The sequence below is a fragment of the Delphinus delphis genome, chromosome 16 (genome assembly GCF_949987515.2).
Source record: "Delphinus delphis chromosome 16, mDelDel1.2, whole genome shotgun sequence".
NCBI classification, from domain to species: domain Eukaryota; kingdom Metazoa; phylum Chordata; class Mammalia; order Artiodactyla; family Delphinidae; genus Delphinus; species Delphinus delphis.
Window position 1 is genome coordinate 80198988 of NC_082698.1, and position 18035 is coordinate 80217022.

The 18035-nt window shown below is 46.8% G+C and overlaps 1 protein-coding gene across 4 annotated transcripts in view; it reads right to left on the reverse strand.

Moving 5' to 3' along the window:
• The window catches only part of MAP3K21 (mitogen-activated protein kinase kinase kinase 21), a 54536-nt gene extending 42169 nt beyond the window's left edge, over window positions 1-12367 (reverse strand). For all 4 annotated transcript variants that reach the window (XM_060035055.1, XM_060035052.1, XM_060035051.1 and 1 more), the window contains exon 1: window positions 11425-12367. In XM_060035055.1, coding sequence (XP_059891038.1) covers window positions 11425-12262 — 838 coding nt within the window. In that variant the 5' untranslated portion in view covers window positions 12263-12367. The remainder of the gene's footprint in view (window positions 1-11424) is intronic.
• Window positions 12368-18035: the final 5668 nt, after the last annotated feature.

Below are 18035 nucleotides of genomic sequence, written 5' to 3' on the forward strand. Positions count from 1 at the left end.
TTTAGACAGTCACAGAAGTCACAGAGTTAATGCAACTGGAGAGAACCAACAGGAGACAGCTGAGTGGGGACTTATTATAAGTCACCAATACTGAATAAATACTGCTGTGTTGTGCTATTCCTTTCCCCAAGCGATCTTCTAACTGTAAGACTTGGAGAGCAAGCACCTCCTTCTATCCCCCAATCACCTAACGCAGTACCTTCTACATCAAATGGCCAATGGAATAGTTTCTATTAATAATTATCACTAGTTCTAAGAAGATTATTGCCTACCATTTATTAATCCTCTTCTATGTAGAGCTGTTTCCACTCACATAATATCTCATTGGATCCTCATGCCATTCTATGAAATGGAAATTACAGTCTCCAGTTCACAGTTCAGAAATGTTATCCCAGATCATACGGCTACAATCCAGGGCCACGCTTCAGATCCCACCTGCATGACTATCTTTCCAGTCTTCGTGCTACATATAAAGCTACCAGTTATGAAAAGGGGGCAGAACAACCAGAAATCTCATTTTGTTAATTTTTGAATTTTCCTTCCTTCCATTCAGTTTAAGGAATATTTATTTCTCAGTCCTGATGCCTCATGAATATCGAGAAAAATAAATATTTAATCCTTTAAAACCCTATATACTTAAGCCACAGAAACAAAAAATAACAGATAGATTAGCTACTTCATCAGCTGTATTACATTTTTCCCCCTTATAATACATACTAATTTCACTTTTAAACAATGATATCCTTACCACCAAAAAAGACTCCAAATTAATGATCAAGATGGCTTGCAGTTCTATAAAACTTTATTTTCCAAGACACTTTCACATACATGATCTCCTCCTTCTGAAAAACACCCAAATTAGGAAGGCATGAGGAAACACTGATTAAAAGGGGCATTAAAACCACGCTGTGTCCCCAGGCCCCAAGTAAGGCCTGGCAGCCCTTAAGGAACAAAAAGCTCAGAAAGGCAACTCTAAAATAAATACAAACGGAACTCCCAGCGAGAACTAAAAGCTAAATATTTTAAATTGATCGCATTTCTCAAGCAATGCCGCGGCAGAATGCGGTATTAGCAGCCTTTGCGTCGCGGTCTTTAAAACACCTGCCCTCACCCGGAGTCCAAAGTTTCCACGGGAGCTTTCAACTAACAGAAAACAAGTTAAAATAACACTCTGAACGTCAAAAGTTTAGAGTTCCATGAAAGGCCCATTGTTCTGGATTCTATTTCAGAGGTGTTCAGCAGAATTCCTCAAATTCCTTATCTTTGGGGCAAAGTGACCGAAACCAGAAATAGCCAGTGTCCCGACAGGTCACGTAACCGGGCACCTGGCCAGGTTTCAGCCGAGGACAGGCTGGCGGTGCTTCCGCCTCCTGACCTCACCAGGAAGAGGACCTCCGGGAATGACCACGCTCAGAGGGGCACATCCACCTTCTGGGCCACAGAAATGGTCAATTCTCCTTAGCGACCTAGCGACCAGTGTTTCAGCCCCCCGCTTGTGCCACGTCCGTAAAGATTTTTGACCCCCGTCAGCCCCATTCTGTAACAATCAGCCTCTACAGCTTGTGTTTTGTCTACTTATTCAACCATGAGGCACTCGATTTTTCCGGCGCCTTTGAAGTTTCACTGTGGAATTTTCCGAATTATAGTATATAATGTATATTTTAAAAAGCAATTACAATGTGTCCATTCTATTTCCTCAACATTTATGGGAGTGCTGGTCCAAATTCCATTTGAGTCAAATAGGTTCATTTTAATTAACCTTTAACTAGGAATATGTTATCAAAAAAAAAGGTCATAAGAAAGAAATCAGTTGAGAAAAGCAACAATGTGAAAGAGTATACTAACAGAACACCTGTGTCTCAGTCTAAGACAGGAAGGTTACGCTGTGAATTTCAACTCTGAAAACAATCAACCATTCATTTACAGGGAAAAAAAATGATAACTTTCTAAGCGTGCCAAATAGCACCGATTTTCCTCACATTTCTTCCGTCTGTTCCCGCACCTACACCACTCATCTGCTCACCAGTCTCTGGAGGCCTTCATCCTGATCTTCAAGTCCCTTCTCAACCTTGGTCTCCATGATCTTTGCAGCTCTTCCTGGACTCTCCGGAAAAAACCCTACACTCTACGATTCTGTGTATTAAAAGCCACTTCTAAGAAACACAGCATTGTGTCAGTGTCTCTGAGCTCCTGGTGCCTGCTGCATGGACTGCCTTCCCCTTGCATCCTCCGCAAAACCATACCTGGCCTCATTTCCCACGGAAGCAACCGGGCACCAGCCCTGGATTCGCTGCACTGCAGCACTAACTGTGAGACTGCCTTCAAGTCCATTGGCCTTTGGAATCTCATTTTCTCCTTCTAGTAAAAACAAAACAAAACGAACAACAGAAAACAGAATGTGCAGCTTTGTCACTGTCTCCCTGTTCCAATATTATATGAGCCTGTAGATATCAACACCATGTCCCCCTGGGTGCCTTCCTCATAACCTCACTAGAAGTTCTCTGCATTTCTAACGCACTTAAAGCTGTGCCACTCCCATTACTACACTTAAACACTGCCTTATCTCACTTGTGGGTCTCACCTCTCTAACTAAATTGTAAGCAACTGGAGGAAAGAATTTGCACCCGATTAATATTTGTTTAATATTGGTTTATTTCTACTGCACAGCATCTACTTTTTTTTTTTTTTTTGCGGTACATGGGCCTCTCACTGTTTGGCCTCTCCTGTTGCGGAGCACAGGCTCCGGACGCGCAGGCTCAGCGGCCATGGCTCACGGGCCCAGCCACTCCGCGGCATGTGGGATCTTCCCGGACCGGGGCACGAACCCACGTCCCCTGCATCGGCAGGCGGGCTCTCAACCACTGCGCCACCAGGGAAGCCCCATCTACCATTTTTATACACTCAATAAACAGTTGTTACATGAGTGAGTGACTACTGGAAGGGGAAGAATGAGCAGGAAGAAGATGAATTAGTATAAGCCTTTCCATGTCAAGTCAGCTACTGATTATAGAAAACCGACTCACCTGTGCCCTCAACAGTACAGACTGTTTTAGAAATAATGACAACAAAGCAGTTATTTGGATATTGATCCATCAGCAGTGACTGACACAGCTGATCATTCTTCCCTGAATCACATCCTTCTCTGGCTCCCCAGCATCACAACATTCCCCCGTTTTCACTCCTTTTCTAGTTGCTCCTTCTTCTGGTTCCTTCCTGTCTCCGGGGCCTCTAATTGATGGTGACCCTCCAGGACTCAGTCCCTGACCTCTGGTCTTTCCTATGAGCACTCAGTCCCCAGATAATCTCAGCCAATCTCAGGGCTTTCACGCCACAGACATGCTGCCAACTCCCAAGTGATCGCCTTCACCCTGGTTCTCCGTCTGTTCTCAAAACTGCAGCCGTGTGATCTGCTACAATGGCACTCAGAGCCTGGGCCTCAGCCCAAACCTCTCCAGTGGCTGACGAGACCCTGCATGGTCTGACCCCCTTCTGACTCCCTGGTGCCCTGTGATTCCCTTTCATGATTCTCCTGTCACACCGGCCTCCTGCTCTGGGGAGCAATTTCCGTTCCCTCTACGAAGGTTTGTCTCCCCAGAGGACCCACTTTCCCACTTCTTCAGGTGTTGCTTCCTTTTCTGGAAGGCCTTCCTTAGCCATACACTCTAAGCCGTCAACCCCTCACCCTAACATTTTCACCCTCCTTTCAACTTTTAGTTTTTCTACTGAGCACTTACCACCCTCCACCATACTACATCTTTCACCATTTACGCTTTAATGTCCATGTTGCCCGCTGGCATGTAAATTCCACGAGGGGAGGAATTTGCTTCTGCTTTGCTCACCACTGACCACCCAGAGCCTGGAGCGTCCCTGGCACGTAGTACACAGTCACCAAATAACTGTGATGTGAATGAATGAGTCAGCTCGCTAAACACAAGGAGAGAGACTTCTGCAAAGTCCAGAGAGACGCGGTCAGCTAAAACACAGCCTCACGTTGCTCTTAACACCAAAAGCAAACGCCGCGGTACAAACCTTTTCATGGACACACACAACACACAGTTTTAATGAGAAAACTTCCTACATTTCATTGCGTGAAAATCTAGCTCTCTATTTCTATCAGCGGAGTATTTTCAATATTTTGTCAAGGTATGGAACAAAGTAAACTGATGAGGGAGGAATCTTCCATAACATGCTCCATTAACATATTAGTAAACGGAAAGTAATGTAGTTGATGTTAGAGTCAGTATCTGCAGAAAACCTGAAACAAAATAACTCCTGAAAGTCAATTAAGCCAACAATCACTCAAACATCCTATATACAATCAAGATACTTCCCCCAAACGGCAAGTGATTTGCTCTTTTTCAAAGAGCGTAAAAAAATGTCCTAGTAGTGAACTCTGGTAGTGAAACAGTTACAACTGGTAACTCAGTACCTCCTGCCTTCTCCCTGACCCTCAATTTATCAACCCAAGTTACAAGTAGACCTGCCAAAGCGTGCAGATGGCAGTACTCCCTAAAGGAACAAAGCTCAGGCCTGTTTCCTTGTGCCACTGGCTGGCCTGGATCAAGTGAGCCAGATGAACTAAAAGACCCTCACACCCAACCAAGATGAACAGATGTGTGACCACGTGGCACTATATTTTGCAGAATGAATAATAATAAAGTCCTTGGGTTACAAAGAATTGTAGAAAACTTTCAGGTACCAAGGAGTTCACACACACACAAATCAGGAAACATTTAAAGCCCTCAGAGAGCTTCCAAACCATATGTAAAAATGAGTATAGTCACCAGCTTACATTTAGGTTGCATCTTACAGTTTATTAAATACTTTGACAAATACCAGGGGTCAGCAAACTATATCTTATGGGCCAAATAGGAGACTTAAAGAGTTGCAAAAGAGACTAGATGGTCTGCAAAGCAATCATATTTATCATTTATCATCTGGACCTGCAGGGGAAAGTGTGGTGATGCCAGGCATATACTCTCTGACTGATCCTCACATCACCCTATTCAGAAAGTCGGGGCCCATGAGCCCATGGCTGGAGAGTAGTAGAGTCAGAGCCCAAATCTTAGATGCCACAATAGCACCATTTGTCCCCCCAGGTCAGTGGGACAAATGCTTGGATAATCCTTTCCCCAGAGACACAAGCCCCGAATAAGCCACCCGTACCCTCACTTAGTGCCTACTGTGACCCAGCCATCCAATGCCACCAGACAGTTCACTGGATGTGGGATACAGTGTGTGGCCATGGTGGAATTTCTATACCAACCCAGAGAACCATGAGAACGGACCCACACATCTGGTCCCTTGGACAGCAGCTTCCAAACTTGGCTCTGCACCTGAATCACCCAAAAGCTTTTTAAAAAAATATCTTGCTGCATCCCAAGCTCAGGATGGATTGATGGAAGCACAGGGTGAGGTTTGTATTAAAGCAACTTAGTAAAACATTAATGGTAGAATCTAGGTGGTGAGTACACAAGTGTTTACTTAAAAGCTCCTTCAACTCTGTATAGTCCAAGATTTTGAAAATAAAATGTTAGAAAAAAATTCATTGCTTGTTCCCAACTAAGGCAACCAAATCAGAATATCCGAAAGTGAGACAGAGAATTTTATTTTTAGAAGTTTATGGGGAGCTTCTGATGCTACATTAGGTGTGGGAGCAGCTACTCTGGAGTGCCATTCTCCATCAGCAGAACGGGCCATCTGGCCTAGGGGTTCTCAAAGCATGGTCCCGGGACCCGGAGCAGCCCTAAGGTGGCGACAGATTAAATGCAGAAGCAGATGTGAATGTTCATCTGTCTTCCTTTATGTCATCAAAGTGAGCTTCAAAAGAGTAAAGCAATGCCACTCTCCTCACTAAATTTGTTTTGGAAAATAAGGGTTTCCCCCTACATTAACATGTAACGGATCTATCGTTACTTTTATATTAAATACCTTTAGATTTACCATTTTAAATTTCTAATATGGTAAATATCAATAGCTAGAACCCACATCAACAAAAGCTCTTTGGGGTTCTGAGAACAAGCATCTGAGAACTGGTAACCAAGTTCTGGGATTAGAGGCCCTGGATTCAATTCTCTGACAAGTGGAGTGACCCTGATCAAGTCAATTAATCCCTGGCCTCAGTTTCTTCATCTGTAAAATGGGGATACTTAAAGTACCTACCTCAAAAGGTCGCTGTGAGGAATAAATGAGGATAAAGTTTGGACAATAGCCAGCATCTAGTAAGCATTAAACAAATGTCAGCCATTGTTTCTGTTACTACTATTATTTACTTAAAGATAAAGCAATACTTGAAGAAGATGAATTTTTAAAAATAACTAAATTCATACTGATTCAGAGTCAGTTGTACAAATTTGTTTCAGTCTCCAAAATAAAACCAGCACAGTTGGCCCAGCCTCACCAGGAACCGTTCTTCTGGCCCCTAAAACTCCTTCATTCCACCTTTTGGGAGCCCTTCAAGTACCACAGAGGGTTTGGAGACAGTCACACTGAAATTTGGAGTTAATAGTAAATCTGGTCATTATCTTCTAACTCTGGTGCCCTAAATTCGTTCATTAAACAAACAGTGATTATAAAAACTAGGCTCTGGTCATAAATGAGAAATAATTTATGCCAAACCAATGTCCAAGTATTTTATTTTCTACTTCTGCCCTGATAACCTATGATAAATACAGTCATAAAGCAAATTATCCCAAGCTTGTATGTTTTTCTTTGTAGGTGTTTGTCTTACAGCAGATCAGAGCACTTTCCTCCTCAGAACTGTCAATGGCTCGCTTTTGCTGTGAGACAGTCCACACCTCTCAGTGTGGCATTCAAGGCCATGTTGTCTGGCCACTTGTTAAACGCCTGTCTCCTTCCCAGCAAAAGCCCGTCTTGCTTTCTTTCTAGCCACACCTGACTCCTAACTGTCCCCTAAAAAAGCCACCTACTTTCATGCGGAATCTACCCAATTGCCTAGGAAGGGATAAAAAAATATTAAACAGATTTTCCCTGCAGTATCAGCAGTCAAGACTTTCAGGCTCAAGGAGGTTGTATCACTTGCCCAAGGTCACACAGCTTGTAGAGGAAGACACCAATATTCAAACCCAGGTCTGACTTCAAAGCCAAGGCTCCTTCCGGTGCTGCACTATTCTGGAAAAGTTCAACCCTCCCAGGCTAGCGTGGGAAAGCAGGAATTACAGACGGCCTTCTGAAATGATGGCGATTTCCCCTCTCCTCTTTCCATTCCCATACTTTAATGCACTTGACAGTGACTACAAAGTGATCAGAGATGCACAGTGAAAGTGAGCATAACCCAGCACTAAATTACTGCCCCTCCTTTCAACTATAAGAAATGAAAAGTGGACTCTTTATTTTTTAATATGCAAGCATAAAAATGGTAGGGGAAGATGCGGTGACCTGCTCTGCTTGCTCTTCTTTCAAGAATACATCTTTAGCCAATTCTGTTTCACAAGCTGATTAGCTCTCTGTCACCACTGCGCTCTCTGGACTGATCTCCCTGGACCCTTGGAATAGGAAGAGGCTGTGGTATGAAGCTGCACAGACAGGAGAAGGGAGAAGACGCATTTCTCTTAACTGATAGTAGCGTAATTAATAGCTCCTCCGGATCACTCTTATGAGCTTTTTAAGCACCTTATCTGGAGATCACGTTGGCTATAATTTTCTCAAATAGTTCCTTTATTAACACTGCCCTAATGAGAGAAGCTAAAACAGAATTTAGATTCCTTTTGTAGTTTGTTCTAGCAAAAGCTCTAAATTTCATTTCATAATAAGTATAACTATGTCTATTTATAGACTGTAGATGTCCTTGTAGATAATTATATAGATAATAATTACTCTCAGAGGGCTAAAAAAAAAAATCGGGATAAAAAGATGCTTAATCACAAATAAAAAGTACACAAATAAGCAGCTACCAAAGTCTCTGGCTCAGTTTGTCATGGAACGTTTATTTTCAGCTTTAAAAAAAAAAAAAAGGTAGAACACAGTAAGCAACATTAGTAAGAAAGGAACCATAAATCATGCCATGCAATTTTCTTTCAGTCCTGAACTACACCAGAATAAACAAAACACTTAGAACTAAATTCTAATAATTCAAACCCCCTCAGCAATTCACACACTGTACCATTTTCTTTTCACTCCGTCCTGGTAACTTCCCTGAAAACCACTTCCATTGCTACCGCCCTCAGTCAAGTCAGTGTCTTCTCTGGCCTGGAGAACCTCCCCAGCCTTCACTCAGGCCAATTACTAGTCCGTTCACCAGAGCGGCCAGGGTAATCTTGGAGACACAGACATCATCCTTCTCCCCTTCGCTCTCCACCCGTCACCATGCTTTCTTTTCTCTACAGCACTTCCTGATATTTTCATGACTGCCATCCAGCTTCCCTATCAGACTAAGCCCTGTGCTGGAGGGGACACTGTTTGCCATCTGCTTTGCCACTTGTTTCCCGGGGCCCAGAAGTGCCTGGTACAGGGTGGGCCCTCAAAATCTGTTGAATAAATGAGTTCCAGCTCATGATGATTTTTCTCTGCTCTGAGTGCATATAAAACTGGCCCTTTTCACAGTAACTCAAGGTTGCTCCGTCTGGCTCTCTAGTTGTGGTATACAAATTTAGCAAAGCGTTTTCTATTTACTTTGCATCTGGGAGTGACAGGGCCTAGCATATTTAAACGGCATAAATGATGCTTAAAACTTGCTAATGTGGCTCAACTTTCAATCTTTTGCTGTTAGAGAAGGGACAAAGTTGTTTGTACCATCACAAGATCAGCTTTTATTTCAACATAAACACTGTCTCAGACTATATGACAGAAAAAAAAGACCAACGAGAAAAGATAAAAGAAAACATATTGAGAGCCGTATCTTACTTTGATAACTTTAAACATTTGCTTTAAACAATAATTTCTACTAGCTCGGGTCCAAGTAGTCCTATACTGGCTCTTTGTTACAGGAGTAGACTAAAGAATAAAACTAAAATTCAATATTGATTTTTAAAACCTTGTTTACATTACCATTAACTCACTACCACCATTAGCAAATAACCAATGAAGTCAAACAAAATATACTGTAATAGAGTCTCTGCTGTACTCAAACAGTCTGAACAAGAAGTTATGGCTTCAGGTCTTCCCTGGTGGCACCGTGGTTAATAATCCACCTGCCAATGCAGGGGACACGGGTTCGAGCCCTGGTCTGGGAAGATCCCACATGCCGCAGAGCATCTAAGCCCGTGTGCCACAACTACTGAGCCTGGGCTCTAGAGCCTGCGAGCCACAACTATTGAGCCCGCTGTGCCACAACTACTGAAGCCCGCACGCCTAGAGCCTGTGCTCCACAACAAGAGAAGCCACCGCAATCAGAAGCCCGCGCACCGCAACGAAGAGTGGCTCTTGCTCGCTGTAACTAGAGAAAGCCCGCGCGCAGCAACGAAGACCCAACGCCAAAACTAACTAAACAAATTAATTAATTTTAAAAAATTAAAATAAAAGAAGTTATGGCTTCATATATCATAAGAGGGTCCCAAAGTATCTGCATTTATTCATTGAATAAATAACGCCAGATCCAAGATAAGGCAATGTCTAGATGCTGTGATCTGCACCTTTTAGGCCCCATTCAAAATGCTACATTGTAGAAATCAAAAAACTATAAAAGTGGTCATATCGTAACAAACATTTGGCTAGGTGAGTGACCTAGCCAATTAAGTCTTTTTAAAAAGTACGATACTTCAAGTGCAAAGGCAACCCTGCCTGACAATTACAGAAATTAAAATGCTCCAGGAAGTTTGGCAACTTATTCTGAGGGTGAAAAGTCTTTCGAAAACGAAGTTGCAGCATATAATCACCTTCAGATTACATAATATCTCCCAGAGACACAGTAGTCTACTCGTCCCACCCTACAAGTTTTTCTGGTGTCAATAAAAACTATTTAACCACGTTATTATTCCAGGGTCATATTATTTCTTTTCACTATTTAACAGTATTAGTCCTTTTAAAGTTTTTCACTTCTACGTTGGAACATGGATTAATCTAGCCTCCTTATGCTTTTACAAACACTAGCAAACTTGCTCTTCTTTGTGAACAGGTCACATGGACCTCAAGCATTACTATGAAACAGCCTAAGCACAATGCAAAAGTAATAGTTACAGACCCTTTAATTCTTCCATCTAAGGACGAGTCCAACCCAAAGAGTTTGCCTGTGTTGGTGATTTTTTTTGTTTTTGTTTTGGCTGCGCCCCAGGTCATGTGGGATCTTAGTTCCTGGACCAGGACCAGGGATTGAACCCGTGCCCCCTGCAGTGGAAGCTTGGAGTCTTAACCACTACACCACCAGAGAAGTCCCTGTGTTGGTGATTCGATGTCCTGAAACAGAGTAGGTCTGTAAAAGGCCGGGTTCCATGTCTATCACAGAACTGCGGCAACTGCGAACAACCAGAGCAAGCAGAATGCTCCTGCTGTCCTTAAAATACCCGGTTCTACAGCAAGCTTCCAGCAGACAAAGGCTCACAGGACTTCACTGGGGAGAGAGGCTTATGGGATCCATGGACAGGACACTCAGAATGTGAAATGATCTGCAATACTGAAGAACAAACTTTAAGCAGCTAATGCTATTATATCTTCTATACGATGAAACTTAATAGGATTTGTGTTTAGTTCATTTGTCAGTTCCTTACTGACATCTGGAAAATGCACCCTGATTTATAAACAGAGTGAATGATATAGGCCAGGTCTTCAGGATTTCAAGTACCTGCACAAGGACAATGAACTTGCTCTGAAATCCACCCCAAAGTGCATGATGGCACAAATGGTGTTTCTGGGTCTGAAGACTATTCACCCACACTCAAGCCACCGAACCAATAATGAAAACCTACTTCATGGGCAGAGACATCTGAATGAAAACTCTTTGTTAACGTCAAAGGACACGAAGCCATATTTAAAGCGGGAAAGGAGAGACCTCAACACAGTGCTTGTAAAGCTGAAGCGAAGGGCAGTTTGATGTAGGCCACTAGGCAAGACGGGGGGCCATGGGTTCCCGAGGACGGCCTCGGTTTGCAGAGTTCTATCCAAATGAACCACTTATTGTACCCAAAGGCCAAACAGCACCGTGAGGTTTCCAGAAAGCCCCGATATTTTACAACTGTGTCTTAGGCAAGCAAGTCTGATCTGCCTTTCTAAAAAAGGCACCTGAAAGAAACCCGGCAAGGTAAGTGTATCACCTGCCCCAAAGCAAGTAACCAGGGCCCAGAGGGCCCTCTGAGCCCCGGAAGGCCGGCTTAGGAGGGGCTGCCGGCGTCGGGAGGCCGAGCCCCGCCTCCTTCCCCCGAGCACCTGGCCCCGCGGAGCCCGCCCAGCGCCCGCACCGAGGTGGGCTGCGCTGGGCGCGGTTGCGTCCTCCGCTCCCCCTCCACTCCCCCCACCCCACCCGCCCTTACTTACTGTTGCTGGACTTGAGGTCCCGGTGCAGGATGGGCACGACGGCCTCCTCGTGCAGGTAGAGCATGCCCCGCGCGATCTGCACCGCCCAGTTGACCAGCACGTGCGGGGGGATGCGGCGCGCGCGGCGCGGCCCGGGCGCGCGGGGGTCCGGGGCGGCGTTGGCGGCGGCCAGCGCGCGGTTGAGCGCTCCGCCGCGGGCGAACTCGAGCACCAGGCAGAGGTGCGGCTGCCGCAGGCACACGCCGCGCAGCTCGATGATATTGGGGTGCCGCAGCATGGCGAAGAGCCGGGCCTCGCGCCGCACGCTCTCGGCCGCCGCCGCCGCGTCCTGGTCCGGGTCCCGGCGCGCCGCCTTCACCGCCACCTCCTGGCCCTGCCAGGTGGCGCGGTACACCTGCCCAAAGCCCCCAGCGCCGATGAGCTCCTGGAGCTCCAGCCTCTCGAAGTCGACGTGCACAGGCGAGCCGGGCCGCGGCGGCGGCGGCCGGGCGGGCGGCGGCGCGGGGCGGGTGGCCGGGCGGCACGGCGCCACGTAGTTGGCGGGGAAGATGCCGAGGCGCCGCTGCACCTGGCCGGCCCACCAGCCCTCGTCGCCCGAGACGTCGGCGTCCTGGGACAGCACCTCCACCAGCTGGCCGCGTCGCAGGCTCAGCTCGTCCTCGCCGCGCGCCTCGTAGTCGTACAGCGCGGCCCACAGCCCTGCTCCCGCCGAGGCCGAGGCCGAGGCCGAGCCCGAGCCGCCGGAGGAGGCGGACGACGACGACGCGGAGCCGGCGGGGGCGCCCGGCGCCGGCGACCCCGGCCTGTCAGCCGCGACCTCGGCACCCGGCAAGGCCATGGAGGGCAACGGCGAGGGCGAGGGCCGAGCGCGGGGCGGCGGGCTCAGCCCCGGGGGCGGCCGGGGACGCGCATCGTCCGGCAGGGTCACCGCCTGCGCCCGGGAAGGCAGGGAGGAGGAGTCGGGGCTCGGGGACGGCGGGTGTTCACGGGCCCACTACCCGGAGGCCACGGCTTCAGCCCCCGTTCCTCCTCGGATGCCTCTGCTGCTGCAGCGGTCCCAGCGGCCGCCGGGGCTGTCGCTCCATGGTGGCGCGCTGGGCCTACGGACGGCCTGCAGCACGCTCGGCCTAGCCGCCGCCTGAGCCCGCCCCCAGGGTCCGCCCCGGCCCCGCCCCCTGGGTCAGACACAGTCTGCGCCCGTCCCCTCCGGGTCCGCTCCGCCTCGCCCCTCCCCCTGGGCCCGCCCCGCCCCCTGGGCCAGACACCGCCTGCGCTCGCCCCCTCTGGGCCCGCCCCGCATCGCCCCTCCCCCAGGGGCCGCCCCGCCTCCAGGGACAGCCCACCTCACCTGCGCCCACTCCGCCCCCAGGGCCCGCCCCCCGCACCCGCCCCGCCCCGCCCCCAGGGCCTCAGGCAGCCCTCGAGGCTCGCGCTATGCAGCTTTGGGTGTGCCGCGCCCTTGTGTCCCGGGAGGCGGAGTCAGCCCAGGGCTGCGAGAGGTTTCGGGGAAATTGAAATTAAGCCCAAGGTCAGGCTCGGAGACTACTATTCTCCACTCTTCTCTGGAAGCCGGTGGCAGCGGGTGAAGAGGATCTGGTGTCTTAGGCGGGACGGAGAGTGGGCTGAGCGTCGCGGTGCGCCCCGGGACAGGTCCAGAACAGATGGAGAGCGGCTGCGGACCGCTCACTGGGCGGCGTGCAGCCCAGGACTGAGGGGTGACGGAGCACCGGCCAGTGAGCCGCGGGTCGGCGGGGAGCTCATCCTTGGTGACAGATAATCCCGCGTTTGTCTTTACTGTCTGCTCAAAAGGGAAAGGACCTGTGAACCCATAGGTTCGGGTGTAGAAGGCACTGGCAACCACTGAGTGCTCGAGCCCCTGGCCTTACATATTCCCTAGGGAAGGCGAATAAAGCAAGAGAATCTGTTCACAGAAAGTTAAGTCCTCGCCGATGTGCTGACTCTTCGTTTACCGGGTGTACGTCAACATCCTGGGAAGCAGGGCCTCCACCCTCCTCCATTTGCTCTGGGTAGCGATCGATCGCCTTCTGACAGTGTCAGAAAGTGAAGCTTTTATGCTTGGAGGCTAGGACAGTTTCAGGTCTAGGGATAGGAAGGAACTTTGGGATTTTCTTGTATGAACGTGTTTTCTTCTCTGTAATTTTTGCATTCATTAATTTAGAAAAACCTTCATCTTTGAGGGTTTACTGGTGATGAGGTCTGTGGAAGGGAGTACCATAATTAGTTCTGAAACAGACTGCACTGTGAGATGTAGCCAGCCTCTCTTCCTCTGCGGCCGAAAGCAGCAGTGCACAGCCCAGTGTCACAGGGCCTTTCCCTCTCCACCCTGTTATCCCTCCATGCTACCCCTATTTACAGTTCCTGCTACAATCACGACAGGCCACGATATCCACACACCCGTGGATCTCTTCTCTATATTGATGGAGATGTTGGACAAAACCTTCCAGGTGTGAATACATCTAATTTAATTGATATTTATTTAGCACTTACTCTAGCCTAGTCTCTAGGTGTAAGAGACTAGGCTAAGGATTGGAGGTTACAAAGCCCCAGATCTAGAGAGTAAGAGAGAATAAGTAAGTGCCAGGACAAAAGAATAAGCCAAGTGTCCTGGGCTCAAGGCAAAGGAACAATCCATTATGCCTGGGTTCTCTGGGGGATGCTTTGCTGAGTGTCATTTGAGCTGCGTATGACTAGGATTAATAGAAAAAAAGAAGAAGGGAATTCCAGGCAGTGTGAGCAAAGGCATGTGAGTACAAATAAACAGTGGGCTCAGTGAACTGCTAGAGGTCGAGAGTTTCCTGTGGCAGGAGGTGAGGCTACAAAGGTAGAAGAGAGTGCAACTGTAAAAATCCTAAAGAAATGAGAGTGTCCTGTAGGAGGCCAGCGTTTCCTGAAGTGTGGGTCCTTTACTGCCAGAGAACAGAGACACTATCTTGCTTTTATAAAGATAGGACATATAATAACATTGAATTGCATGATAAGAAAGTCATTGCCTTTGCAGTTTTCTTTCAGTCTTTCAAATTGTACCATTTATTGGCTGTGCGACCTTGAACAAGTTACTTCTCTGTGGCTCAGTTTTCTCATCTGTAAAATGGGAATTATATGAAATAGTACCTACCTCATAGGCTGGCTGGGAAGACTAAATAAATTAATAGATGGAAAGGCTTGCGAAGGTGCTTAGCACGTAGTAAGTTCTCAATAAATATTAGCTCTTATTGTGGTATATATATATATACAATGGGATATTAGCCATAAAAAAGAATGCAATAATACCATATGCAGCAACAGGGATGGACCTAGGAAACATCATATTACGTGAAGCAAGCCAGAGAGAGAAAGACAAATACCACATGATATCACTTGTAAGTGGAATCTTAAAAAAAACAAAGAGATACAAATGAATTAATATATAAAACAGAAATAGGCACATAGACATAGAAGACAAACTTGTGGTTGCCTGGGGTGGTGGTAGGGAGGAGGGATAGACTGGGAGCTTGGGATTGGCATATACACATTGCTATATGTGAAGCAGATAACCAGCAGGGACCTACTGTGTAGCACAGAGAACTGTACTCAGTATTTTGTGATTGCCTGTTAGAGAGTCTGAAAGGGAATGTATACATATATATATATGTAAACATATATATATATAGCTCACTTGGCCGCACACCTGAAACTAACACATCATTGTAAATCATACTTCAGTTTAAAAAAAAAAGCTGCCAGGATGAGCCGGTCACCCTGTGTGTAATGATCTAACAGTATCACCACATCAGGGTGTCAGTGACAGGCCATTACGGCAGTAAACTAGGTGTTATTTATCAGGGTATCTTTGGTGCAGATTCTGTGCATTTAACTTTTTAAGCCGCCCTCAAATCATTTGGGGAGTGAGGCTGGGAATGGATAATTACACTGAGAAACAAATATTAGCTCTTATTATTCATACCCTTTCCAATGAAGAGAGCAAGCAGTTCCTCGGATCAGCCCCTTTAGCAAACCTAGTTTCTAATTATTTTGTTTTTCTAGTATTTACATGTATGGTTGGCCACAGATAGCCCCAGGTTGCAAGTTTTGTTACCACATGAGTTTTGGGGCCACCTTACGAGATGAGTTTTGGTTTTCAGAGCTTTTTGGGTTCTAGAATTGTGGATAAGGGTTTGTGGGAAATGTTCAAGATAACCCCACCCAGGTTTCTAGCTTAAGCAATTAGGTGGATGGTAATGATGTTAAATGACCCAGGGAATAGTTTAGGGAGAAGGCTTTTTTTTTGGTCATGTTGTATTTGGGATGATTTGGGGACAACTGGTTATAGAGTAGGAATGTCAGAGAATCAGGAGATCAGAAAGGAGAGCATTTATGGTGGGAACGGAGTTTTGGAAGTAATTCTCTAAGCCAATGTCAAACACTTGACATGAACTATTCGGGCCACATAGAGAGCAGGGGGACCCAGTGTGTGCTTCTGTGTTAGAAGCCCTGTCCACACCTGGCAGACATCCACCCTGGCAGACTCTTCCTGCCCTTCACGGACTCTCTGCTGCCTTCCAGGACCTTAAGCCTCTCAAGTTCCAGAGGGATCCGTCCTCAGGGCCTTCTAAATTAGCTAAACTTGACCCCTTGCTTGACTCACACACCTGATACAAAGAGGGGTACCAAGTGGTTATCACTCGCCACACCACGATTCAGAGACTCATCCTGTGGACCCCCCTTGAACCTCCAGCAGTACGATCCCCTGAGACCTTTTCCCCATCTGGGACCTCTGAGCAGGAAACTGTCCTGGCAGGGAGTCTGTCTGTGCTTGATCCTTCCTAAAATTCATCATTTGTTACTTTCACATCTGTTTCTTTTAACCCTCTGAATCTTACAGCTGGGGAAGTAGCATAGGTGTCCTGGGCTACTCAGAGGTGAGCGCTGTAGCCACGCCCACTCTGTCTGGCCCTGCTCATTCCACCAGGAAGATAGTAACAAAAGAACAGAGTGTGAAGACAGAACTGGAGTGACAAATATATTTAAATAGAAGTTGATAAAAATAAGAACCAAGGGGGAAGACTTTGAAGAATCAGACAAAGAGGGTAACAGGTTGGTGTTAGTGAAAACAGAGGGAATGGCCATATGGATTTGCTCTCTTCAAAGAAAAAAGTTGTGGGGACTTCCCTGGTGACGCAGTGGTTAAGAATCCGCCTGCCAATGTAGGGAACACTGGTTCGAGCCCTGGTCCGGGGAGATCCCACACGCCACGGAGCAACTAAGCCCGTGTGCCACAGCTACTGAGCCTGCATGCCACAACTAATGAAGCCCAAGCGCCTAGAGCCCGTGCTCCCCAACGAGAGAAGCCACTGCAATGAGAAGCCCACGCACCGCAACGAAGAGTAGCCCCCGCTCCCCGCAACTAGAGAAAGCCCGCGTGTAGCAATGAAGACCCAATGCAGCCAAAAATAAATAAATAAAAATAAAGTTTTTTAAAAAATCAGCTTTAGTTGTGCGCAGGGAGACAATTTATAGTGAAAAAAATAAAGAGTAAGAAAGTGGAGATGGGGAAAATTAATCTAGAGCTGCCCTTGCCATCCAGGATCTTAGAGAGTCAAGATTAACAAATAGGACGAAATAGCAATGTGAGAGGGACATACTGCTTGGACTGTGTGGAACAGTAGAGCAGTTGAAAGGCAGTGGGGATCTGTGAGAAAGAGGGTGACGTACAAAGTGACCAACTGTCCCAGGTTCCCGATACAGGCCACTCAGGGCTAAAATCCCAGGATGGTCACCCTCACGGTGAGATGGTGTAACAGAGGAGAGAGAACTTTCAGGGTTGGCGGGGTAAACAAGTGGATGGTAAAGACAGGATCGTAAGAGGAAGAAGAAGAAAGCATAAGGAAGAAAGGACAAGGATTTTGGTGTTCACAGGCTATTGTCATGACTCAACGACAGGAAAGAATATTTTCTGGAGAAAAGCTGAGAAAGGAAGCTGGATTAGAAAGGACTTAAAAAATGAGCGGGGTGTCTGGACATGAGGAGAGATGAGAAACCCTGGAGGGGTGAGAGAGAGGGGTGAGGAAAAATATTCCCTCAAGAGCTATGTGTAAATTCTTTAAGACATGGAACAATCTTCCGGATAAAAAGATGGTTCTTGAATTTTTAGTTACTTTTATCAGACCTTCATACTTCTAGGTGTAAAACAGTATATTAGGAAGATTAACAGTTCAATGGAATTGCTCAAACTTTTTAAGACAAAAAGCATTTTGATTGATGCCCTGGAACTTTGGAAATGCCAGCCGTCATGAATTATTTACCTTGGATTATATTTGGGAAATGGGGTGTGTGTGTGTGTGTGTGTGTGTGTGTGTGTGTGTGTGGTGTTTCACCAATGTGGTATAATTTGGTATAACCGCAAGAGTCTGCAGACAGCCCTGGGTTCCAATCTTGACTTTGTCATTACTTGTTACATGACTTTAAATGTTTTTCCACTGTCTCTGCAAAATGGTAGAACAGTATCTGCCCCGTGGTATTGTTCTGAAGATTCATTGAGCTAGTATATTAAAGCATAGCACTGAATTAATGCTAATAAATGTTAGCTTGTGTTATTTTAATATTCATTACTA